The 25,508-nt window shown below is 53.8% G+C and overlaps 1 protein-coding gene across 9 annotated transcripts in view; it reads left to right on the top strand.

Moving 5' to 3' along the window:
• The window catches only part of ATP2B4 (ATPase plasma membrane Ca2+ transporting 4), a 53,930-nt gene extending 29,948 nt beyond the window's left edge, over window positions 1–23,982 (top strand). For 5 of the 9 annotated variants that reach the window (XM_069771119.1, XM_069771122.1, XM_069771123.1 and 2 more), the window contains exons 7-21: window positions 1,764–1,799; window positions 3,419–3,580; window positions 3,702–3,916; window positions 4,008–4,250; window positions 4,371–4,612; window positions 4,925–5,159; window positions 6,341–6,520; window positions 6,805–6,892; window positions 7,039–7,145; window positions 8,814–9,005; window positions 9,109–9,322; window positions 9,767–9,978; window positions 10,341–10,448; window positions 10,826–11,008; window positions 18,920–23,982. In XM_069771119.1, coding sequence (XP_069627220.1) covers window positions 1,764–1,799; window positions 3,419–3,580; window positions 3,702–3,916; window positions 4,008–4,250; window positions 4,371–4,612; window positions 4,925–5,159; window positions 6,341–6,520; window positions 6,805–6,892; window positions 7,039–7,145; window positions 8,814–9,005; window positions 9,109–9,322; window positions 9,767–9,978; window positions 10,341–10,448; window positions 10,826–11,008; window positions 18,920–19,225 — 2,723 coding nt within the window. In that variant the 3' untranslated portion in view covers window positions 19,226–23,982. Of the gene's footprint in view, window positions 1–1,763; window positions 1,800–3,418; window positions 3,581–3,701; window positions 3,917–4,007; window positions 4,251–4,370; window positions 4,613–4,924; window positions 5,160–6,340; window positions 6,521–6,804; window positions 6,893–7,038; window positions 7,146–8,813; window positions 9,006–9,108; window positions 9,323–9,766; window positions 9,979–10,340; window positions 10,449–10,825; window positions 11,009–13,388; window positions 13,582–18,919 lie in introns of all 9 variants that reach the window. The other 4 variants (XM_069771127.1, XM_069771125.1, XM_069771126.1 and 1 more) reach the window with 4 other exon arrangements.
• Window positions 23,983–25,508: the final 1,526 nt, after the last annotated feature.

Here is a 25,508-nt window from a genome sequence, read left to right as displayed (position 1 = left end):
CATCCGTGGGACACGGTTGTGGGTTAGTGCCCGTGACCCAGGCAGGTACAGTGAGCTCTCAAGGCGGTGGGGGGGTTCCCTCCCTGCTGCCCCTTCACCCGCAGCGTGGGGATCGTGCTGCCTGAGGAAAGACCCCCATGCACCCAGACCTCTGCTCGCCAGCTCTTTCAGACACGGCTCCAACTCTCTCTTCTCCAGCCAGCTGCAGCCTGGAGTTGCAGGGTGGGGGGGTCAAGGCTCAGAGGGAAAAGTGGCCGATAACGATGCCCCGCGGTGTTGTGGCATGGTGCTCATTGCCTGCCCTGTGGTGGGAAGGTGAGTCCTGGTTGTCCACAGGGTGTTAGTAGCCCATCCAGAACCTTGAGGACTTCGCTGAAGATCTCTGCTGGCATCCGCAGAGCTCCCTGGGGAAGGAGGCGAGGCACAGAGGATGGCAAGAGGGAGAGGAGGGGTTGTGTGCTGGGGGGTGGAGGGTGGGAGAACAGCCAGGCAGGCTGAGGTGTTCCTGATCATGCTGGGACTCGAATGCTTTCCTGCCTTGGCTCTCACATCTTGCTACTTATTCCCCTGCTCTGTGCCAGCTCTGATACCAGCTTTAAAGCCAGCATTAGTACAAGCCAGGCTTGGGAAGCTCCTGCTTTCCCCTGTGTCCCCACACCCCTGTTCAGCAGGTCTGGGCTCACTGGGAGCAGCCGCGAGGTGCGAGGAGCTGGCAGAAGGGAGCTGCTGGCTGGCATCGCTGGCTGCACAGGCGTCCCTGCGCCGGGGAGCCCTTCCCGGGAGGCGATGCCAGGCAGGGAGAGGCTTGCTGGGCCTCTCCTGGCAGCCGTTTCAGCGCTGGGCCGTATGTGCATTGGGTTTCTCCAGCTCCGCTTGCCTGGGGCGGGCGGCTGGCTCGCATCACTGGAGTTCGGTGGCTGTGGAGCTCTTGGGGTTTAGGTGCCAGCTTGGAGGTGGGAGTACAGGGTAAGACGTGGGAATGGCACTGCTGTTGGAGCTGAGCAGCAGCTCACCAGGCACCCGGGCATGGTGTTCGGTGTTTTCCCAGCCTTCAAGCTCTGTCACTCAACCCCACAGCAAACTCAGCTCTGTGCCTTGCAGCCCTCGATTTGGGAGCAAAGCGAGGCAGGGGGCTTCACCGGCTCATCCCCCACCGTGGTGCTGGGGGTTGATGGGGAGAAGGTATATAAACCCCTTATCACTCAAGGCTTGTTTAGACTGCAGCAGCCCTGTGCTCCCTGTGTTGTGGAGGCACGTTGGGGACCCCCATGTGCAGACGTTGCCCATGACAGACACGGGTGTAGTGCTGCCCATGGTGGGGGACAAGTGTGTGCCTCCTGGGAGGATCCGCTTGCACCCGATGGCAGCGGGAGGTAGGGAGCACCGGTGCTCGGCACGTGCTGCATGGAGGTCGAGCTCTGCTATATGGTTTCTTCTCCCTGAAGGTCTGAGACACCATTGGCACCCTTTGGAGCACTGATAGGGGTGGTAGTGGGTGCTTTGCAGGTGGGGAAGTCTGAAGCCTTGGGGACGGGGTGCCTGGGGAAGCTAGTGAGCTCCGGAGCCTCCCCGGTGCCGCGAGTTGTGGACCAAGGCATGCGTGGTGTCCAGAGGGTGACCGCAGGGTTCTGAGCCCTGCGCATGGATGCTGCTGGAGCGGTGCGCAGCCCCTCGGAGCAGGGCCAGCCCCAGCCTGTCCCACCAGCTGGATGGTGAACATGGGTCCATGTGCTCAGCCCTACACCCTTTCTCTCTTTGAACAGGTAAAAAAACTGGAGCCCCCGAAAATCGCAACAAAGGTAACCAGCCTCTCCATCCTTTGAACCAGCACCACACTAACTACCGAGCATTCCTCCTTCCTTCCTTCCTTCCTTCTTCTCATCAGTCTGTGCTCTTTGCTGCTCCGGCGGGACTCTCGCCTCGTTGTCCTGGGAGAGGGTGCAATGGTCCTGCAGCCGGTGGCCCTGGCACGGCTTCGTGGTGCCCTCTGACACCCCACCACGGGGCTGTGCATAGCTGGGATGGGGCCAGCCGGCTTCCCCTGTGGTCACGTTGCCCCTGTGTGGGGCAAAGCCTTTGTGCAGGGAGGACAGGGCTCTTCCAGAAGCCTGGACCATTGGCAGAGCATCCCTTTCTCAAAGCAAGCTTCATGACACAAGCTGCAGCCGTGACCTGGTGGCTCTGAAGCCCTTGTGCCCGTCAGAAGCCGTCCCTTGGCAGGGTTTGTGTTTGGGCACAGCTGGGGGAGAGATGTAGGTCCCCTCCGGCTGTTTCTGGGATGAAATGTCCCATGGGGCCTGGCCAATGCGATGGTTGCACCCTCTCCTCCCATGGCCTCGACTCCGTGAGCGTCTCCTCGCCAGTGTTTCTCACACTGTTCTTTGCAGGCTGTGGAGGAAGCCCATTTCTGCACCTCTCTCTCCACCTCTCTCTCTCTTTCTCTTTCCTCTCAGCAGTTTGAGTTTCCCTCCTTCCTGTCAGACTGTGTCCGGGTGCTTGTTTTGTCCGTGTCGGGTCTGTTGTAACCGTGGAGGTGTCCGATGTGGAGCAGCCACGAGCTCCGGGGTGTCTCGAGGCATCGAGCGGTGGCAGCTAGGAGGGGACAGGTCCCGGGGTGGCCATGGGCAGCTATGGGGCCATTGCTGCTCCTCCAGCCCCGACGGCTGAGGAAGAGCTTCTCTGGGGGGTTGCCACCCTCTTCCCATCCCTCTCCAAAACTTCCAGCTGACCCAGGTCTTCCCGGCACAGACCTTCAGCTGGACTAGACCAATTATAGCAACTGAAAGCCTGGCTGTCTCAGGTCCTAAAAACGTGATGGATGGCTCAGGGCTGGGATTCAAGGAGCTGGCTTTACTCCTCTTCAATCTCCATCCAAATTTCTAACCGTCCCCCTCCATCTCACTCCCTCAGTCACTCCCCTGGCAAGTGATTCCTGCTGAGCTGCCCACAGGGCACTGCAGAGGTGGCACCGGGAGGGAGTGGGGATGCTCCTCAGGGGACTGGGGGGACCGGAGCCTCTCTGGGGTCAGCCCAAAGTGCTCCCCATCTGCTGTAGGGTGTAAAGCAGCCCACAGGGGAGGCTAGAAGAGACCTGCCTCCACCCCAAAGCCTGGCCAGAGGGTTTCTTGCAGCGCTGCTTTAGAGGTGTGACCGGTGCAGGGGTTACATCGCCAGTGTCAGCTCTGAGGATCCTTTATCCGTGGGGCTGGGGTAGATGGCAGAAAACTGCCCTGTAGAGAGGTGGCAGGGCCCTGGGATACAAGGTTTCCATGTGCTCGGATGCGTGTGTCGTCGGGAATGGTTCTTGTTCTGGGTTTTCTCTCTCTCTCCCACCACCATCTTTCTCAGTGGTGTCCTACAGGTTTTTCTGGTCTCTCTCCTATTCACACGTGGTGTCTTATTTTGCCCTGGGCTGTAGCTAAAACTCAGGATGGTGTGGCCTTAGAGATCCAGCCCCTGAAGAGCCAGGAAGGGGTGGAAAATGAGGAGAAGGAGAAGAAGAAGGTGAAGGTGCCCAAGAAGGAGAAGTCTGTGCTGCAAGGGAAGCTGACACGCTTGGCGGTCCAGATTGGGAAGGCGGGTGAGTGGCGGTGGCCTGGCACAAGCTGTCACCCCAGAGCTCTCGCTGGAAGTGGCATGGTGAGAAGGGGCTGTCCCCTTCCCCTGCATCCCCTCACCTGCCACTCTGCCTCTTCCCCCAGGGCTGATCATGTCGGCCATCACGGTCATCATCTTGGTGCTGTACTTTGTGATCGACACGTTTGGGGTGCAGGGGCGGCCCTGGCTGGCGGAGTGCACCCCCATTTACATCCAATACTTTGTCAAGTTCTTCATCATCGGTGTCACTGTGTTGGTGGTGGCTGTGCCCGAAGGGCTTCCGCTGGCAGTCACCATCTCCCTGGCCTACTCTGTGAAGGTGAGACCACGATACAGCGGGGTCGCTGGGGGCTTGATGGGGAAATTCAGGCTTTTGGCTCTGACCTTCCTGGTCACGGTGCTTGTTGCAGAAAATGATGAAGGACAACAACCTTGTGAGACACTTGGATGCATGTGAGACCATGGGCAATGCCACCGCCATCTGTTCGGACAAGACAGGCACACTTACCATGAACCGCATGACTGTGGTGCAGGCCTACGTGGGGGACACCCACTACCGCCAGATCCCTGACCCCGAAGCCATCCTGCCCAAGATCTTGGACCTCATAGTCAACGGTGTCGCCATCAACTCTGCCTACACGTCCAAGATCCTGGTGAGTTGGAGAACCACAACCTCATGTCTTCTGGCCTTCCCAGTGTTGGCCATCCCTGCAGCTCCCACCCTACCATACTGAGGTTTGACATTGCTTTTTCTTTCCCTTATTCCGCTCCAGCCACCTGAGAAGGAAGGGGGGCTGCCCCGGCAAGTGGGGAACAAGACCGAGTGTGCCCTGCTCGGTTTTGTGCTGGACCTGAAGCAGGATTACCAGGCTGTGCGGAATGAGGTGCCAGAGGAGAAGCTCTACAAGGTCTACACCTTCAACTCGGTGCGCAAGTCCATGAGTACGGTGCTGAAGAATGGCAATGGCGGCTTCCGCATGTACAGCAAGGGAGCTTCCGAGATCATCCTCCGCAAGTAACTGTCCTCCCTCGCTGTGCCGGTCCTCTCCCCATCACACGGGCTTTAGGCTCTCGATGCACCATGGAGCTGTTCTGGGGGGCCGTGGGGTGAAGGGTGCCCAGCTGCTGTGAAGTGGGGAGGTGACTATCAGAGGTGCTGTCATGCAAAGTGTTTAACTCTTTTAGGGTGGCTTTTGTAAAGCTGTAGGGAGCTGTGGGTAAGGGGGATGCCCCTGTTTTGCAGATGGGGAACCTGGGTGAGGAGATAGCTGAGCCACCAGTGCGTGCCACTGCCGGTCTCCCTCACCCTCCATCCCGGTCCTGTTAGGTGCACCAGGATCCTGGACAAGAATGGTGACCCCCGTGTGTTCAAGGTGAAGGACCGGGATGAGATGGTGAAGAAGGTGATAGAGCCCATGGCCTGCCACGGGCTGCGGACCATCTGCCTGGCTTTCCGTGACTTCCCTGCTGACGCTGAGCCGGACTGGGATAGCGAGAATGAGATCCTGTCTGATCTGACCTGCATCGCTGTGGTTGGGATAGAGGACCCTGTGCGGCCAGAGGTACAGAACACCAGCTCTGCCTTGGCTATCCTCCGCCCCAGCCCTGTTCCTGGGCCAGGAGCCCCTTTCCCTGTTGCTCAGGACTACAAGCCCCTTATGAAAGCACGAGCACCTCCTCTGCATCCATCTCTGAAGTGCCCCACACTACCAGCTCTCTGCTGCTGGCGTTTTTCTCCCATACCTGGACAAAATGACCTGGTGGCAGAGTGTTTCCACCCAAACGTTCCCCCCAACTGCTCTGTGCGCAAGCCAGACTGGTTCTACGTGTAGTTGAGAGGTGCATGGTGACACCATGTAGGGGTGACAAAGGGGTGTTGGAGAGGGACAGGGCTGATCTAGCTCATTCCTCTCTTGCTGCTTGCTGCCCCACTCTGCCTCCGCCATGGGGGTGACGGGCAGGCAGCTGGGCTAATGCAATAAGCCCTCCAAAACCTGCCTCTTGATTACATTTTGGAGCTTGCCCCTGCGCTTCTGCCTTACTTGCATCTTTCCTGATTAGATGTTCAAGTATCTGGGTTTGGGAATTGCATTACAGATGCCCTGTCTGCACTGGCTCTGGAGGCCATTGATTCAATTTGCTAATTTCTCACTAATATCCTCTTCCCCCACCGCTCCGTAATAGATAAACCCATTAGTGCAGCAACGTGCTGCTGGAGCAGTGCGGGGGGGGCGGATGAAATGCCCCCATTTTGATGGATCGCCTGGCCATGCCTCGGTGCACAGCACCGTGGCATGACGGGGAGAAGGCAGTGAGGTTGCCTTCCTCTTGGGGCAGGGGCTGGAAGATCTCATGCTGTCTGTGCTGGAGAAGCTGCCCCAGACATGCATGCAAGTCTGGCTGGAGCCGCAGCGAGGACAGGAGGCTGTGGTGCAGGAGCAGCCGGCAGCGAGAAGGGGCAGGCATCCTCTCTGGTCCCTGCTGGATTCCCCCTGCACCCCAGGGATAAATGACTGGGCTGCTTTTTGCCAGGGGGGCAGTTTTCAGTTCAGCATCTCGTCCCCAGTGTGAGCACTGAGCTGAGTTGTGGGTGGATGCAGGTTCCTGACTCCACCAGGGCCCTTTCCAGATCCTTTTAGGGAGGATGGGAGAGGAGCTGCTTGACTCCCAGGATAGCCAGTGCCAAACCTGAGCGCCTTGCCTGCCTGCCTGCCCGCCCCCCAACTCTGTCCTTGTCCCCCAGGTGCCAGACGCCATCCTGAAGTGCCAGCGTGCGGGGATCACTGTCCGGATGGTGACGGGCGACAACATCAACACCGCCCGTGCCATCGCCACCAAGTGTGGCATCCTGCTGCCAGGGGAGGACTTCTTGTGCCTGGAGGGGAAGGAGTTCAACCGGCTCATCCGCAACGAGAAGGGAGAGGTGGGAGAGCAGCCCTGGGTCCTGCTCTGCAGCGGGTGTGGGTGGCCTCTCTGACAGCCCCAGCAGCGTAAGGTGCTGAATCCCACTGGGTTTTGCTCCTCTCCTTGGGTAAACGCAGCCGGTCCTGCTGCTTGCCGGGATCCTGAGCCAGTGCAGCCACAGGGGTGTCCGGGTGCTTGGAGGCGAAGGCGCTGTCCTGTCCCAGTTGGGGTTTGCTCTCCGGTGGGGCAGAAGGTTTCTGGGGGGGGGTCCCTTCCCTTTCACACATGTGCCTTGTCCTGCAGGTAGAACAGGAGCAGCTGGATAAGATCTGGCCCAAGCTGCGTGTGCTGGCCCGCTCCTCTCCGACAGATAAACACACGCTCGTGAAAGGTGAGCGCCTGTCAGCTCCCCCAGCTGCTACCTCTCACCAAAGTGTCTCTTTCTGCTCTGCCCGGGTTCTTTTGCAGCATAATCCGTGCTGGGAGCCTGCCCTTGGGGAGGGCTTATTTTCTCTGAACTGCTTGTCTCCATTTCAGGAATTATCGACAGCACTGTTGGTGACCAGAGGCAGGTGGTGGCCGTGACCGGGGACGGGACCAACGATGGCCCAGCTTTGAAGAAAGCCGACGTTGGGTTTGCCATGGTATGGACGGGCGATGGGTTTTCCCTGGGGTTGGCCTTCACTCTCTGGGATGAGAAACTAAATGGCACACGCTTGGTTGTTTTCAACACTGAAATTATTTCTGGACTGGTGAAACTCTTTTCCAAATCCACAGGATGCCTTCAAAAGAAAAAAGAAACTTTCTTTGGAGGTTTGATTTAATTCTCATGAACTTTATAGGACTGTTAGCAAAAGATTGATGGGAAGCAATCCTCTGAGAGCCTGGCTTAGGGCTGGGCTCCTCTGTCCCACCTGCAGGGACTGTGTCAAGCTGAAGGTGATGCAGCACTTGCAGAGCATCCAGAGCAGGGATCTGCCTGGCCCCAGTTTCTGCGCTGTGGGGTCCAGGAGAGCCGTGGGAACGCAGTAACTCGGTTTGGTACCCCTGCAGTTCTTCACCCAGGCTCGTAACAGGCAGCCCAGGCTCCAAGTGCGGTGCTGGCTGACTTGGGGAGTTTATTTACGGTGAAAAACTCTTATCTCCTGGTTTGCTGCTTTTCTTTGCCCTGTCTGAAAGCAGGAGGAAAATAAACCTGTTGGTTTTAACAGGTTTCCTGTGAATTGTTTAAGTTTAGGTACGTGAGCAGGAGCCAGCTGCTGGGTGGGGCCTTATGAGCCCATGTAGGGAGCTTTGAGCAAATGAGAAATTTTTGGGGAGTAGAGGTTTTTAGGAAGGTGTTAGACATCCAAGTGCAATTCTGGAGCCTTTGGAACAAACAGCAGAAGGTAGTCTGTCTTCTCTTGGGGACTGTACAGCGGGGCTCCCTGCCCCCATGTGCAGGATCAGACCCTGGCCAGGCACGGGGCTTCGCTGCGGGGTTGGCACCGGAGCTGCGCTGCCCTTGGATCTCCAGAGAGTGGGGAACAAACAGCACATGCGATAGCTCTGTCCAGCTGCCTCCGAAGCTCATGCTCAGCAACAGCCGGAGGATTCCCGTCTGAGATGGGTCTTGCAAATATCAAGAGAGCTTCTCCGGGAAAGCACCATGGAACCAGCTGGTTTCAGGCATTGCTGTAGCGCATTTAATAACTGGAAAGCGAGCGCCTCTGTGTGCTGGTGGTGAGAAACGCAGCAAGCCCAGCTCCTGGGGAGCAAACTGCATCTTTCTGAGATGCTGCAGGTGACTTTTGGGAGGCTGTGGGCAGCCCTGCTTGCTGCAGGACTGCCGTCCACCCCGGACAGGGCAGAAGGCACCAGGAGGGTGCCGGGACTGTGGGCTGTTGAGCTCTCTCTCTCTCATTTTGGGGGTCCCAACCCTCACTTGCAGCAGAGATGCCCAGCCAGGGATGCCTGTGTTCCCTGACATAAGGAGGAAGCCGTGCTTATAAGCTGTTTTCCAGCTTTGCTGCGTTGTGGCCCCTGTCTGGGGCATGCACAGCAACAGGCTGTAAAACTGTGCTGACTTGGAGTCCCACTCTGGAGCTGAGGTGGTGTCCGTCCTTGAAGGCTTTGCTGCTTTGGAGCCTCTCTTGGGCACATCGGCACAACTGCAGCAGGACTCGCTGTCAAATGCAGGACTGGCACCAGCTCCTCTGGCTCCAGTGGATTTTTCTCCTGGGACAGTTTCTGGGAAGAAGCGGAACTGGGCAGCCAGCAAGTGTGGACCTTGCTCCGTGACTCACCCCATTGCTTTCTCCCTGGTCCTCAAGGGCATCGCAGGCACGGATGTGGCGAAGGAGGCTTCAGACATCATCCTGACGGATGACAACTTCACCAGCATTGTCAAGGCAGTGATGTGGGGACGCAACGTCTACGACAGCATCTCCAAGTTCCTGCAGTTCCAGCTGACTGTTAACGTTGTGGCTGTCATTGTGGCCTTCACGGGCGCCTGCATCACGCAGGTATGGGGCTGCTGGGCTCGGCAGGAGGGCTGAGGCTCCTGCAAAACAAGGAGTGAAGAGAGGGCAGTTTTGGTGGTGTGACGTGTTCTCCCTCCCTCTGCAGGACTCTCCCCTGAAGGCTGTCCAGATGCTGTGGGTGAACCTGATCATGGACACCTTTGCCTCCTTAGCCCTGGCCACAGAGCCTCCGTCTGAGTCCCTGCTGCTGCGCAAGCCGTATGGCCGCAACAAGCCACTCATCTCCCGCACCATGATGAAGAACATCCTGGGGCATGCGGTGTACCAGCTAACTATCATTTTCACGCTGCTTTTTGCGGGTGAGCTTTGAGGCCCCAAGAAATGGCAGGGGGAAAAGGAAAGGGGCAGAGTCCGAGCCCTGCCTCGCAAGCCACCTTTCCTCACCAGTGTTGGGGACACTTGTTCTCAGCTGTCACTTGGTGACCTCATGGTGGCCAGGACAGAGCTTATTTAATAATGGATTGGAAGCAGAGGAGTGATAAGGAGAGGATTTTTTGCTCGAGAGCTTGCTGGGTGCAGAGACAGTTTTAGCCAGGGAAGCAGCTTTTCAACATTTTTAAGGAAATAAGGGTGCAGTGGGGCTAACATGGGGGACTCCAGCTGGGTCAAGGGATCTTCAGCAAGAGCCTGGGATGCTAATTCCGCCTGCAGTGGCATGGAGCAGAAGTAAGGAGCAGGATCTAATCTTCTCCTCTCTTCTGTGCCCTTCCCCATCCCCTCCCCAAAACCCCTTGTCTGCTTAGGGGAGAAGTTTTTTGACATCGACAGTGGCCGAAACGCCCCACTCCACTCCCCGCCCACTGAGCACTACACCATTGTCTTCAACACCTTTGTCATGATGCAGTTATTCAATGAGATCAACGCACGCAAGATCCACGGGGAGAGGAATGTCTTCGAGTCCATCTACCGCAACCCTATCTTCTGCACGGTGGTGCTGGGGACATTTGCAGCCCAGGTGAAGCTGTGGGAATAAGATGGTGGGGCTGGGAGGGGACCATGCCACAAGTGGGACCAGTGTCTGCTGCAGTCACTGCCCACAGCTCTGTTCTGTCCCCTTATTCTCCTCCAGTAGCTTCTTGGTGACACAAAACCTGAATATCGGGGTCTAGAGTGTGTTGGGAGATGCCAGAGCTGGCCAGGCAATGTGGCTCTGGTGTCCTGTAAAGTTAGCAGCCTAGATGTGAGATCCTTTCTCCTCTCATGATCCCAGGGAGGGAGGAAAAGATGTGTGGCCCTAGGGGACCTTTTCATCCCATGGCTGTGCTACAGAGCCCTGGGAGCTCCCCAGTGTGTGACTTGTTCTCTCCTGTGCTGTAGATCATCATTGTGGAGTTTGGTGGGAAGCCGTTCAGCTGCTCCGGGCTCACCCTGAGCCAGTGGTTCTGGTGTATTTTTATCGGAGTGGGAGAGCTCCTCTGGGGCCAGGTAAGAGCCAGTCTGAAAAACATATCATGTGCCTCCATGCCACAGCGTGCTCGCAGCCCAATCTGCCTCTCCCTTCCTGCTGCCTCGCTGCCCTTGTTCTCCCCGGTATTTATTCAAGGAAGCTTTGGAAGGGCACCCCCTTCAAAAGTACCAAGCCAGCAGTGAGGAGAGGAGGCTGCTAATCTACTCCTCGTGCCCCACTGTGAGCAGGGTGGGAATATCTAGCGGTGGCATGTCTCGGCTGCCTTCTGGCATCTCTCAGCTGAGTCCCTAGCAGCTCACTGCAGGAATGCTCCCTCTTGGTCAAGGCTGGCGGTGGGCTCCGTGCTGCCAGAGCCTGCAGGCTAAGGAGCTGCTCTCTCCCTGCCTCTCCCCAGCTGATCTGCACTGTCCCAACCAGCCACCTGAAGTTCCTGAAAGAAGCTGGGCATGGCATCACCAAGGAGGAGATCCCAGAGGAGGAACTGCCTGAAGACGTGGATGAGATCGACCATGCCGAAATGGAGCTGCGGCGCGGGCAGATCCTGTGGTTCAGGGGTCTCAACAGGATACAGACGCAGGTACTGTGGGGCAGTGGGTACTGTGGGGCTCTTCCTTCTCTCTCTCTTTCTTTCTCTTTCTTTCTCTCCAGGGGCTGTCTGGAAAGAGGTGACGGCTGCTGCTCGGAGGATGCCATCACCTCCTGGGCTAGACTTCTCCCACCACCTGTGCCTTTCTGGGTCTGCCCTGGTTGGGGAACCAGGACAGCCTGGCTTTCGGGGACAGCTCAGGGTGGGGGGAGGCACTGGTCTGTTCTGATGCAGAGCACGGTGTCCTGCAGCCTGAGGCCAAGCTGGTCTGCAGGAGGCTGGATGCACTGCTGATGGGCACCTTGTGCAGCAGAGGAGGGTGCTCGGAAGCTGCGGGGGGGGGCCATGGAGCCGCCTGGGCTCTTACTGAGTTGTGCAGCTAACGGGTCAGCATTGAAGCTGCTCTTGGTCACTGCTGGGATGCCAGTCCCAGTGGGGAACGTGCTCAGGAGGGATCTGCCTGCACGAGACCCTCTCTGGTCTTGCTCCTCTGCTGCTCTCTGTCCTTCCTGGTGGCCCTTTGGCCAAGGGCTCTTGCCACCCCTCCCTGCCAGCTCTCCAGGCTCCTCACCTGGAGCTCTTGGCCCCACAGCACAGAAGGGGAGGAGAATCTACCTGTTAATACGATTTTCACATCAGCTGTTTCTCCCCGACTTGTTTTTCCTGAAAGGGTGTTTTGGGTTTTTTTTTAGCCCCCAGACTGCTGGCTGGGCAGGGCAGGGAGACCTCCCTGCAGAGAAGTCACTCCCCCTTGTCTTTCCTTGAGGCCTGGGCAGAGCTGCCCCATGGAAGAAAGCTGTAGGTCCCCAGTGGCCCCTGGCATTCAGGGCTGCTGCATTACCTTTTGTTCCTCCTCCTCTGGGTCTCTGACAAATGGACATAACCAAAATGGCCCAGACACAGGGACTGGAGTGAGCACAGCAGCCATGTTGTGCCATGTTAACTTTGCTTCTCCTCTGTGAGATGTTGCCTCGATGGTTTCAAGGCGAGGTTCAGCCTTGATTCCCTGCCCGTTGCGAGTGGTGAGGGGCAGCTGGGCTCTTCTGGGCCCCAGGGCAGCGCTGCTCGCTGGCGCTGCTGCGGGGGGGCTGAGCTGCCTGCTCGGTCTGGTTCATTCACATGAAAGATGTGCTGAGAGCCCAGGGCTGTTTCAGATGCGGTCCAGACATGTCGGAGGTCTGGTAGGTATGGACCGCTGTAGTACCAGTGGCCAGGTGTGCTGCTGGGGCTGAGCCTGGAGCCTCTGAGGTATCTCCCTGCAGCTGTGGTGGACCTGGGCTGAAACGAGCTCTTGCTCTCGCAGCATAAACCCTCCTGGACACTGGCATGTCCTGGAGTCTCTTTAGCAACTCCTTTTCTGGCTGTGGTGCCCTGTGCATCAAGCAGAACAGCCGGCAGGTCCAACTCGAGCGTCTTGAGGCTTCTGTCTGACTCGTGTCTTAAGCGAGAGCACGGGCCTCTTCCCCGCGGGCCAGCCTGGTGTGCTGGGAAGAGTCCCTCTGTGGAGGGAGATCAAACTGGGGAAGGAGCGAAGCAGTGTGTAAAATACCTCCAGGGTGAGCTAGAGCTGCACAAGGTCTGGAGGAGGTGTCCCTTCCTGAGGTGGGCAAGCCGGGGTGGTACAGGGCTGTGTGCTCTGCCAGTGGGCTGGCTAGCACGGTGCTGGGGACAGGCCAGCTGCAAAGTGTCTGGGAAGTCATGCTGGCACCTGGATGCTGCTCGGTGCACATCCACAGAGCAACTGTGGCCCACCACCAAGGGTGCTTCCTTGCTGCATCCCTGCCCGCCCCTACCAGCTCTGCTTCTGAGCCCTGTGCAGAGCCCTGAGCTTGGGGGAGAGGCTGAAATGTCTTCCAGCATGGCCGGCTGCCATGGGAGCTGCGGGCACATGGTGCGTCCCAGGATTCAGCCCCCGAGGTGTACGTCCCGTGGGGCTGAGGGACCAGAAGCCCTTTCCCAGTGCAGTTTTCTGGACCACCGGCTGCCAGCTCGCACCTCTGCCCACCCTCTCTCTTTCTCTGCTCCTCCTGCAGATTGTCGGGATAACCTAAGGTGTTTCCTCTATCGCTCCCTCCCACCGCAGTCTCTTTCTTGGTGGTGGGATAAACCCTGCCCCTCTTGCACCTGCGAGAGTGGGGCAGAGTCTGGAAGCCGACCTCTCCTCTGCTCCCAGAAACACCAGCTGAACCCGGTGTGGGTTTATGGGAGAGTGGGGTGGGGGGGCTCTCTCCTCCCTCCTCCCCACCTCTCTGCCCTCCTTCTTCCTTCCTGTCCGTGTGTGTCTGCCCAACCTCCCTGCTCCCCTCCATCCCCGACCCCTCTCCCTGTCTCTGGCCGGGGCAACGCTATCTCACTCTCTGGTTCTTTGCAGATGGACGTAGTTTACACATTCCAGACCGGCGCCTCCTCTTTGCAGGGAGCCCTCAGGAGACAGCCTTCCATCGTGAGCCAGCACCACGATGTAAAAAATGTTTCTAGCCCAACCCATGTAGCTCTTTCCTCCGTCAATTCCACTCCCACCACTTCTGCTGTTGCTGCTGCTGCTGCATCTCCTCCTGCGGGCAGTGAGTGATAGTCTATTACAATGCATGACTTCTAATAACCACAGAGAGCACCTGCACCAACCTAACCCAGCCTGTTCTCTCTCCCTCTAAACTTTGACTCGCACCCTGATTTCCCAAATGAAGGATGGGGCGGGAAAGCGTTTAAAAAAAATAGTTTTTACGCTGTTGCATCTTTAACAAGTTTACGATACTTTCTGGTCCTTCCCCCTGCCCCCCCCTTCCTTGTTGCTTCCTACATTTTTACCTCTTCTCCTCCTTTGCAGGACTGATGTATGAGTCCACCCTCCTGAGGGGTGCAAAAATGGGCAGTTCTTGTTAAAAGAACTGTGTTCATAAGTAACTAAAATCATTGCTGTGAAAAGGGCATGCTGTGCCCAAAAGCTGCCGTTTCTTTCCGATGCGGCCCTGCTCAGCCCCAGGATACCCCAGGCGGGCAGGGATGGGCAGAGGCATTGCTTTACCAAAGCTGTAAATCTGTTTTGGAGGCAGAGTGGCCACTCGGACCTTCCCACAGCGGTTAGTGTGCTACTGGGATCGGCTGAGCTGCAGTAATGGGTTGCCTGTGTGCTCTCTGCCTCTTGCAGGCATGTGAGAAGGGCTGTTTGCTCCTGCTCTGGTTGGGAGGCTGGACGGTGCGTGAGAGCAGCCGGTTACCATGGCTCAGCTGGCCGGTGGTAACGCATCGGAGCTGCTCGGAGCCGCTCACCTGCAGCTCAGCCTGCTGTTTCAGAGCTGGCTTGTAAGCAAGCAGCCTCTCCTGTCCCGCCTGTGAACTTGCATGCTGTGCGAGACAGAGCTGAGCGAGCCTGTGCACTTAAGCGTGCTATTTGCTGCCCTGGAGCTCTGCAGGGATGGCACAGGGCTCTGCTGGTCCCTCATTGTAGCCGGAGCATCGCTGCCCAGTTGCAGTGGTTCATTGGTGCCCGGCTTGTTCTGCACACGCTGGTTCTCAATGTATGCAGAGACAGGCGACTCTCTGCATGCAAATGGAGATGGAAAACATGGCCCTGCTGAATATCAGTGGCAAAGCTGGATCCTGGATCTAACTGTGGGTTTCCAGACCAAAGAAAAGCCCTCTCTGGTGCAGTGCCCCTCTCTGTGTTCATTGTGAGCTGCGTATACTGGCTTGTGAGCACGTGAGTGTGAATTCTCTCTGCAGGGCTGTGCCAGGCTATGAGTAGGTAGTGTATCTTTCCTGGATAATTGGCTTTTTTTATTGCACAGTCATTTTCCGTGTTCTCCTCTTATTAAAGAAATACCCTTGGTGACTTTTTGAATAGCTTTCAGTCTCCACTGTTTATGCACTGTGGGAGAGAAGAGAGAATTTCTGATAATCTTGTTTTCTCTCTATTTAGCTGACACTGATGCTTGAATTTTATTTTGTTTAACCCCAGTGTTTCTGAAGCAGCACAGCTGCCTTCTGTTCCCGACTGCATCTGTGCACCACCAAGACTTTCTAATCGGAAGAAAACCTGTTTAGAGGGGTCTCAGGGTAGTGGGTTTGGGTGGACAAGACCAAAATGCAGGGTTTTTTTGCAGTCTGTGGATGAATGTTCTCCCTGATTTGCAGCAAGGGAATAGATAACTTGGATAGCTTGTGCCCTTCCAGGCAGCAAACAACTTTACCAGAAGCTAACCCAGGTCGCTAAGTCTTCCCTCTGTTTTCTGCCTAGGCTTCTCTCTATTTCCCTCTGCTGCTTCCCTTCCCTCTCTCTCAGAGCTCCAGTTCCCTCCATATGGATTAATGGTGTCCCTCTGTCTTCCACTGCACTTCTGTGGGATGAGTTCTCCAGGGCTGGACCTCGGTAGCCCCGCCTGCTGTGCCCCTGTTTGGGTGATGGAGGAGGGGGAGGTCTCAGGAATGACTCTCAAGACATGGTTTGCAGAGCTGAGTGGGTCTCCCTTAGGGGTTTTGCCATGGTTTGAGGGAGCTGGGCAAAGCAAACCAAGGGTCAGTGGTGGAGCTGATGCTGGCTTCACGCAGAAGGTGTAATTTCCATCTCCATGTGAGCAGTGGGGTTTGCCCAGCACATTGTGGTGCTGCAGTGATGGTGTGAAATGAGAATAAATTCTAAGCTTGGAGGTTATGCAGGTTGCAAAGGTTTCAGGTGGAGAGGAGGTGTGAGCCTGACCATGGGCAGGGAGGGAGGTAGGCTTTCAGCTTGGTTGAGGAGGATTTAATTTTTGTTTGTACTGCCTGGCTCATTCAAAACACATTTCCTTGCTGTTAAGTTCCTTTGACAAGGGAACAGCTGAATTAATTTCACAGCAGTTGCTGACAGAGATGGTTAAATCAAAGTAAGAAAATATGAGGAAAGCTGCAGCAGAAGAATATTGGTGGAGCTGAAAGCAGCGATGTGGTAGATAGGGTTTGGGTTCACCAATGCATGTGGTGGTAGGGCAGGGAGGGCTTCTGTGAAGCTACTCCTTCCTCTAAGCCTGTACTAGACTGACCACCTAGTTGCTTTGGCAGTCACCTAGGCTCTCGTTAGCTTGTTTGGGTTGGTTATACTTGGTTTAGTTGGTTTTGTACACTGTATTTTAGGGGTCAGTGCTTGCAGTTGCTGTTCTCAAGATGTTGATGGTGTGACAGATTATCAGTCTTGGTAGAAGGTGGCCTGCTCGGGGGTCTCGTTTGTCCTGTGCATTCACACTAAACACTGAATTTATCCAGGATCTTACCGTGGTCATTAGTGCAGCAAACACAGCTCTGAATTTCTGGTCCCAGCTACATAAACTTTCCATTTTTGCAGGCCAGCTGGTACACCAGCATCATGGTGGGGGTACCTGGCCCACGCTCATCCCCTCATGAGTGTCTGTCATCCAGCTCACATGTGCGTGCCGGTCTGTGTGTGTGTGTGTGCAAGAGCTGGCTTGTTTGTTTCTAGCTGGGATGTGCTGAGCCTGTGCCAGGGGGATGCCACGTTGCTGCCCCATGTGGTGCAGCACCATCTTACTGAGCCAGATGGAGAGCAGACACAGAAGGGCATCCCTTGCGAGAGGGGAACCCTGGAACATCTTGCAGGTAAAATCTCCAGGGTTCCAGGCACGAGACTCTTCTCTGAGTAAGTTCTCTTGTCTGGTTTTGTGAGTGCTGTTTGTGCTGAGACCAAAGATCCCTACGAGGCTCTCGCTGGCTGTGCTGGTTGGTGACTTCCCTCCTAGTCTGCCCGTGTACCAGACCGAGGTGGACAGTTTAACCCAGCTCATCTCACCAGGAAGAGGGGTGTCATCTCTGTTCACCCACCAGATCTGCAGCCCATTTGCAAAGAAGTGGCAGAACACACTTGTATCTTTATTTGCCTCATCAGCTTGCAAGGGGGTATCTGAATCATTCTCCCTCCAGCAGCTCTGCATGTTCTCTGCTCCCTCAGCCGGCAGCTGAGTGACAGGGAGGCTCTCCAGGGTGTAGCATAGGGATGCTGTGGAGGAGCACCCCTTTTGTGGTGTCTGTGGATCTCCTCCCTTTTGTGCCCCAGCTTCAGGGGCAAGAGACAGAGCAGGACGACTGGCACTGCTACAGGGAGGTGTTACCAACTTTCCCGCTGTGCCTAGCGTTGCTGAACAAAGTCTCATGGTGGTCTGGAGGAACTTCCTTCAGAGAGGAGGAGTTGAGCAGATTTTCTGGTCCCAAATGAACTCTGCTTAACAGAGAAAAGACTTCTATTGCTTCCATAAAACATGTGAGACCTTGTACGAGATGCTTGGTCCCTGCTGACAACTTTTGTCCGTAGCTTTCTCCTCTATAAAGCGAGGAAATGGCCCAGTGCCCAGCTGACTGGGAGGGTGCCATGAGCCAGGAGAGTGCTGGTGTGACCTGCTGCAGCAGGATGGGGGGACCTCTGGAGAGAGGCAAGCTGCTGGCTCTGGCCTGAAAGAGTCAGCAGGGAGAGCATCAGTGTAAGACACACTGGAGCAACTCAAGGGATGCTTTGGAGGGCGCTGTGTGGTGGGTAGCTCTCGGCTTTGCAGTAAAAGGCAAAGCCATGTGTGTGATTTCACCTGGTCCTCTAAGACTTGGGAGACCTTCAGCTACTCGGTTTGTTGGCTCTGCTTCAAAAGCCCACATATTGCATCGCTCTCCTTCAGTTTATGCCTTTTGACATCTTTCGAGTGGTTATAGCCCTGAGTCATCCGCGAGAGCTGGAGCGCTCTGCCGCACCCGAGGTGCACATGTTGGTTGTCTCATGCATGCCAGTGTCTGCACTCGGGTGGAGAGATCTGCTGCAGCCCCACGGCGCTGCCGCCTCCTGCCCCTTCCTTCATTCGCTGGATCTGATGCTTGTCACCCATCCGACAAAACAACGGTGACTTGGCTGCAAGGGAGGGCAAGAGCTGGAAGGGTTCAAGGCCGGATTTCCAGAGGAACTGGAGGGAGCAGTGAATCTACTGCTAGCCACCATCCAGGCTTGTTTCCAGACCTCTCCCTTCCAGTGCAATGGAGGTAGCAGAGTCATACCCTGGTTGTCCAAACCGGCCTTTGGATCTGCTTGTAACACACTGAGGCTGGCTTTTGGTGGTACTGACAGCCTGTGGGTTTCACATGAGCGGTGTGTGGCTGAGCTTTCTAGCAAAGTTTGAGATCGTTTTTCATGCAGGGCATCCAAAAGAATAGCTGCCTGTGGAAAATGCTGGGTCTTCTTCAGCGCATCAGTGTAGGGAAGGATCCAGAGGTCCAGCCCGGGATCCAGGTGGCAGCCATGTGGGGAAACTCGCACAGATCTGGCTTCCTTCTTGCATGTTTAGCTGGGTCTGGTTTTACTGGTCATGGCATCACTTGGACCTACTGCTTCACATGGGCCTGAAAAGTTTGTGACACCTTTTTAAAGCCCATTCCTTTCCATAGGTCTAAAAATGAAATAGAACACACACATCGCTCCCACAGTAGAGTTTTTTGCCTTGAAGTAAACCTGCTGTTTGTCTAACCCACCTCTTTTTTGAGTTGTACTTCCACTTTTTTGTCCTTGTTTATACACACAGATATGCGTGCGCACACATAATGACAACTAATGTGTTTTGGCTTCCATTCATTTGAAGTGATCTGTTTTTTTGAGTTTTTTTGTGTCTTTTCTTGCAGCTTCTGAAGTCGCCCTGTAGTTGGTTGATTCCCTATTACGCACCTAGTGCCTGAGTCTGATCCATGTTGGCCCTCCTAGTTCACCATAGATACCTCATTTTGACTTAGCTGTCTGTTCAGTGGCGGTGACTGTTGTTGTTGTGCTTTTTGTTTTATTGTGTCTTTATTATTTATTTTTACTTTCTCCTGGGACCTCTGGCCTCTCGTATCTGCTACTAACCCCTCTTTTGTTTATCCCCCATGCTCCTCGCCTCCTGGCAGATCAAAGTGGTGAATGCGTTCCGTAGCTCCTTGTACGAAGGCCTCGAGAAACCCGAATCCAGAAGCTCCATCCATAACTTCATGACTCACCCAGAGTTCATCCTGGAGGAAGATGAGCCTCGAACACCATTCCTTGACGGCGCTGAAGATGACCCTGAGACTGACGGACTCAAAAAGCGAGGTGGGGGTAGCCTGGGTGGATCTACATCCCTCAACAGAAATAACAATGCAGTGGACAGCGATCAAGCTGAGGTCACCGTCCCGGAGCCTGAAAGCCCCTTACACAGCTTGGAGACATCGGTTTGACCTTAGAACTTCGAACCCCCCTCCTCCTCCACCTTCGCCCCTCGCCCTGTGTGATATTGGCACCAGTAACTGATCACACACTGCGGTCACTTCGTGTCAAACTGCTCATACGTATATCTTTTTTTTTTTTTTTTTTTTTTTTTACCATTGTTTAGCAGTGGGAACCAGAGTACCACGATGCTGGGTGTTGGGAGAGAGGCTAAGCCAAAATTGTGCATCTCCATCCCTAATTTTCAGTGGTACTCGCCCAAGTGAACCAGCCAGGTTATTTCCTCTCCGAGAGTTGGGCTCCATGTGTCTGTTGGGGGTTTTCACTTTGAAAAATGCATGTTCAAAGAAAGTTCAAATTGTTGTAGTCTTACATGCACGCTCTCAGCCTGAGGGCTGGGGTGCACTTGTGACTTTTTTTTTTTTCCACTTGTGGTTTTTAGGGTTTTCTTCTAATGTTGGGGTTTGTTCTTTGCTTGTGGGATTTGCCCCCAGTAACTTCACAGTGGGAAGTGGGGGAGTTAGCACTGTAGTGCGAAAATTTAGAAAAAAAAAAAAACCCAGCCAGGGGGAAGTTGTTTACTCACAGGTTGATAGATACAGGGATGTACACCAGTCTTCCACCTTGAAAAATGGTACCTAGCCTTTACAGTTCCTCCTCTGTGTGTGCGCACACACTTTTCTCTCTCCATTTCCAAAGCAGTAATTGGTAGACAAGGAACGAAGGTGACTTGGCTGTAACCTTGCTGGATGTAAAAGATTCTGATTTTTGTACAAAGCAAGGTGGAGGTGAACTGGCAGTGGAAGGGTGGTGAAGAAAAACCCCATGGTTGTGAGAAACGGGGCTCCTTCCTGGGGAGTCTTAAGAGATGCGTCTCCCCTGCTCTTGAACAGCTGTGAAACTTTTGGCGAGAGCCTTGCAAAGTTTTAATGGCTCCTGCCATCAAGAGCAGAGGGACTTTTGCTTGTTCTGGCTTGCCTGTACTGTTGGGTTAAATAAGCCTTCAGCCTTGGAGTACAAGCTCTGGTTAACTGCTGAGGAACCCCTGAGGATGCTCCAGCCATGCCCACCAGCTCTGCGCATCACTGCCAAAGCATTAGCAGGCTGAACGGAGAACAAGCATCGGGTTATTGACAGTACAGTGGGTCGACTCCTAGATCATGGCAGGGATGAGTCAGGTTGTCTCTTTAGCCAGTGGAAGGGAGGGAGGCTCCATGGCCGATGGGAGGACCCTTGATTTCCATAGCACTTCTGTAGCTGATTTGCCAGTGGAGGCAATTCCTCACAGAGGTGACAGGTTGGTTGGTTGGTTGCAGGTCTTCCAGAGAGGGTGCTGCACGGAGGCTTTGCCTCACTTGCTGCTTTTTTGAAGGTCATCCCTTCACCCTGCATGCAGCCTCACCTTGCTCTCTTGTAACCATTTGGTGAGAGTCCTGTTTTTTTGGAGCAGAGGCCCCAGCTGTCATGGACAATTTGGCTCCGAACTGACCCTCTTGTGAAGCCATGGGACTGAGCAGGAGGCAGGAGTTTGCTTTGCTTGGGCTTAGTTTCTTCCCCGTGGGCTCTTGCTGGTGCACTCCTGGTTACTGGCCCCAGGCAGGCAGGGCTGGAGGAAGCTCTGCTGCCTTCTCTCCTTCATCCTGTTTGGTTTGGTTGGAAGTAGAGAGAACCTGGTTGTAACTGGCTGTACAACGTCATCGTCTTTGCCCAGCCTCCATCCCTGGAAGCAGAGGGGTCTTAGCGAGAGGGTGGGCTGGCTGGTTTCTTCTTTTCTTTCCTTTAAGAACGCACAGCAGAATCTCCCGTGCCTTCTCCGAGCACTGCCTGCAGCACCGCCTGCCACGCGAGGGCCCAGTACTTTGCCAAGAAATAAGTGTTCCTTAAACGACAACACAAACCAAGTGTCTTTGTTTTGTTTCCAGCCCAGCACTGACTCGTCCCTTCCTTGGGGTGGGAGGAGGGAAGGATGAGGTTGCCCCATTCCTGCCCCAGGTAGCTGAGGAAAGGTCTTTCTCCCAGGTCTCCTGCCTCGGTGCTGGCAAAGGGGGTGAAGGCTGGGCTCCATACACTGCCAACAGCAAGAAGAAATTGCCACCACTGCCCATCTCAATTGCAAATTCAGTGTCAAGCCCCCTGCCCACGCAGACAAACCCATCACTGCCCTCCCTGTTCCTTCTTCACATGAGCTGAAAAAATACCTTGGGCAGGACCGGGGGGTGGGGGGATGTTTTCTTGGGGTCTACAGAAGTGGTGACAGGAAAGACAAAGGGAGTGGTTGTGGGGTTTGGTTCTGTACTAAAGGTGACATTGCTTAAAAGATCACTTTTTCTATTTTAAATACTTGCAAAAAAAAAAAAAAAGGATGAAAATGTGGTGTTCTTACAAGCTTACATAAATATTTATTAAATACCTTGAGGGGGGACACACCGATTTTTCTTTTGATATTTTTTTTAATACCTCAGACCTGTTTAAAAAAAAAAAAAAAAAAAAGACTTAAACCAACAAAAAGCCAACGTTGGAGGCTCTCAAAGTCACTCCCAGAAATCTGTGACTGGCAGGTTGCCACAAGGGTCTGGTTGTTCTTTAGTTGATCTATTTTTGTTGTTCTAGTTTCCATATTAGGAGGGGGAGAAATAATTATATATAAATATTATGCAAAAAATATAGTTTTCTTTAGATCAGAAACTGATATTTTTACGTCAGCCATATGTATTTTGTTTAAAGAAAAATAAAATAAATCTTGAGTCCTGCGTCTGCAATGGCGCGTGACTGTGTGACGGCAGTTCAAAGTGACAGGTAATTAATTCAGTGTATCAGCGATTGGATGCCAGTCAGCTTCCTTTTCTCTGAGCAGCCATCTTTATACTAGATGTTAGTTGGATGACACAAATGTTTTTTTATATAAATTATGTTGGTATGGCTGGTTGCTTAAAGTATAAACGTTTATTGTGCATACATCCTTTCTGTAAAGTTTTTTTTTTTTTTCTATTTAGTTTCAGTGATATACTGGCAGCAGATGACTATTGGGTTAAGTTATTGAGGACATTACAAAAGAGTTGGGGGAGACTGGTGCTCTATGCTGAAAGGCATGGTCGGCGGCACGAACTTCTGGGGACTCTCTGCAACATGCCTTGAAAGAGGGGGAGATATATATATATTTTTTTTTTTTTTGCTTTGTTTGAACTGCCACGAGTGTGCACGGGGGAGAGTGCCATGCCAGACAGGAAACGAAGTCATACCCTGTGATATGTGTTAACTTGCCTTGGAATGCTTTGTTATTAAAACACTCTGAACATAATTTTGCATCCAGTTCTTAATAACAGTAGGGTCTCTGGTGGTGGTGGTGGTTTTCTGTTAAATAAATTGGCAGATTGGTACCAAAGACATTATACCACGTCCTGTGTGCATTGCTGAACAGGCATTTTTAGGCATTTGCATTATGTGATAAGGTTTCCTTTGATTTGCACAGGGGTTATACTTAATTTTCAAAGGTTTTGTGCAATAAGCTTTGAGAAAAATTTTGAAACAATCTCAAGAAGGAAAAAAACTAAACCAAATTTTAGCATGGGCAGCCTTTGGCTTTCCCTAGCTGAGAAGTAGATGTCCTGTAGTGCTCAGCCCCTTTAGAAATGCTTCTTAGGGTGACATGATGTTGGGGTGAATGGAAAAGCCCCATCCCAGATCCAGGGAGGGCACCTCCAAGATGCCATTGCCAACTCCTGTTGCCCTCCATGACTGCAGGGAACAAGCACCTCAAAGAAGAGTCCCTGCATGCTTTTGTACCTCTCGGGGGAAGGACACATGTACCTGCCTGTCATCGCTTCTCACTGCTCAGTCCAGCTCCTACAAGTTTATCAACCCATGGAGCATGCAACCTGTAAATCGCCCTCCTGCAAACCCAGCTCTCCCCGGTGGGGCACGGTGATGTGGGAGTACCGTTCTCCTGGTCCTGCCCCAAACAGTGAGGCTGTGGGGCAATGCCGGCATGTTTCTTGGCACCTGGCTGTTCTTCTCCAGCATCTCTCTGCCAAGGCTGTCCCCTGCCACCGAGAGTGGCTGATCTCTGGCTGTTCTGCCTCTGATATCGTCCTGCTCAACAAAAAATACAATTTTCATTCAGCAAAGCCCATGGCTAAAACTGCCTTTAGTTTATTTCCTCCCCTTAAATAAATATATATATATACAGTATTAAATCAACATTTACGTGTGTATATATATTTATCCAATGCTCTCACAACAAAACTTTCTTTTGAAGAGGGCACACAGACCTGAGTTTTTCTTTTCCAGTAACTAAGTATAATAAGCACTGGTATTTTTGTATAAAAACAGAAAAATACAAAACAAAAGACTGAATATTATGTGGTATGCATGACATTAAAAAAAAAAAATGGTGGTTTCAAAGCAATATGTACCCTGGTGTGTTTGCCATATCCTAGAGTCCAGCTTAAAGTGCACCTGATCTGTATTGCATTTTGATATTAATCTCTATGTACAATGTTTTGCATGTAATTTATATGGTTCTTGGGAGAAAAAAATTTTGAATGAATTGTCAGTTGGCTTCTTCTGAGGAAACAGACTCCAAGCAGAGATAATACTCAAAGTGGAAGCAGAAGAGTGGTTGAGGGGTGGGAAAGGGGGTACATAGTAAAAAACTAAAGCGTGCTGGGGGTGGGGGAGAAGGGTAATGGTTTTGAATCAATAAAGCTTTGGCTGTTGAGCAGAAACAGTGCGCAAGTGCATCCAGAGAATAAAATGTGCCCACATGTAACTGTGATGTCCTCAGTGTGTCCACCAGCTTGTGAAATCAATCCCACATCCTCTCCTAGCACTGGATGAATGGCTGGGCTTCCCGTCAGAGCAAGCCTGAGTACGAAAGTGGGGCCTGCGGGGTGGAAAGAGGGATGGGGAGCAAAAGCAACCCCCCTGCTACAAAAGCACTCTGTATTGTGGGTTTTCTCTCTGTGTAAGCCTCACTATCGAGAGGCAGGGGCTGGCTGCTGCACCCAGCACTTTGCCTCAAGCGTGGCTTCTTCCATCTCCAAGCAAAGTCCAGAATTGGCTGTAAAACGCCATCCAAAGCAGTGCTCCTGGGCTATGTGTCAAGCTGCCCTTGAGCAAAGATCCTCCCTTGTCACCTTCCCTGATGCCGTGTCTGCAGTGCCTCTAAGGTGATGCATGGTGGAGGTTGTGGTCACCATCTCCTGGGGACTGACTTTGAACCGTGTCCTGCCTCTCTGCTGAGACTGTTTTGCCTCCATAGAGGCACTTTGCCCAGACAAGGAGGACAAGAGGAAATAAAAGCAACTGGCCTCTAAAATACTCTAATTCCCAAGCAGGTTGATGCACTGGAGCTGTTAACTCCCTGGCTTCAGTAGAGAGGCTGTTGCTTCTCTGTGTCTTTAATAACTCCAGGGCCAAGCCACGATGAGAAGATCGAGCTGGGCAAGGTTGTCAGTGAGAAAGTTCAATCTAAAACTTCTCAGCTGAGTGACTGACCTTTGGAGCTGATGCCAAGTGATATGAACAGGGTGTAAAAGCTTTATTGTGCAGCATCACCCTCTTTTCTGCTTTCTCAGGGAGGCGTCTGAGCGGACAGCATCCTCCAGCTCTTAAACAGAACAGCCACAATTGCTGCTTTTTTTAAACACAGTCTTGGCTGGATGCAAAGGAAGACACAAATCATAGGACTTTCAGTCATTTATGGGGAAAATGGCTGTGCCCACTGTGCCTGTGCAGTAGCAGGGCTGCCCCAGGCACCCTTTCCCCAAGAACAGACACCGCTGCTGCTGTGAAGGTGGCTGTCAACCGCTGCCGCAGGGTCAAACTGGGGAAAAGCAGGACACTGGCAAGCTGGGAAGGAGAGGAGAAAAGCAGGAGGAGGCAGCTTTAGGTCTATGATCTGCCATGAAGCCTTAGCAAGCCCATGCTGCCCTAACAAGAGAAATGGCTACTTCCCAAAACAGCCCAGCCAGGCCCAGACCTCCTTCCCTGGGGCGCAGCACAGCCTGAAGTGTCCCGAGGCCCCAGGGCAAGCGCCTGTCTGCCCGGGAAACCGGACTGAAGACAAAAAACAGCTTCCCTCTTGGAAAGCGTAACCCTGAGGCAGCGCCCGCTAGCGTGAGGGAGGGAACGGGCACCTCAATGGCCGAGGCCTGGCGCCATGGTGGGCAGGGGCAGGTACCCTGACAGAAAGGTGGGCGCGGGGCACCGCAGCCGGGGCAGAGGTGGCCGGGAAGAGGGGCACTCCGCCGTTCGCCCCACAATGAAGGACTTCATCTGGGGTTAGAGGCGCTG

Source organism: Haliaeetus albicilla, chromosome 26 (assembly GCF_947461875.1).
Source record: "Haliaeetus albicilla chromosome 26, bHalAlb1.1, whole genome shotgun sequence".
Classification (NCBI taxonomy): Eukaryota; Metazoa; Chordata; class Aves; order Accipitriformes; family Accipitridae; genus Haliaeetus; species Haliaeetus albicilla.
Note: the sequence above shows the minus strand (reverse complement) of the source record. Positions and strands in the feature narration are given on the sequence as shown.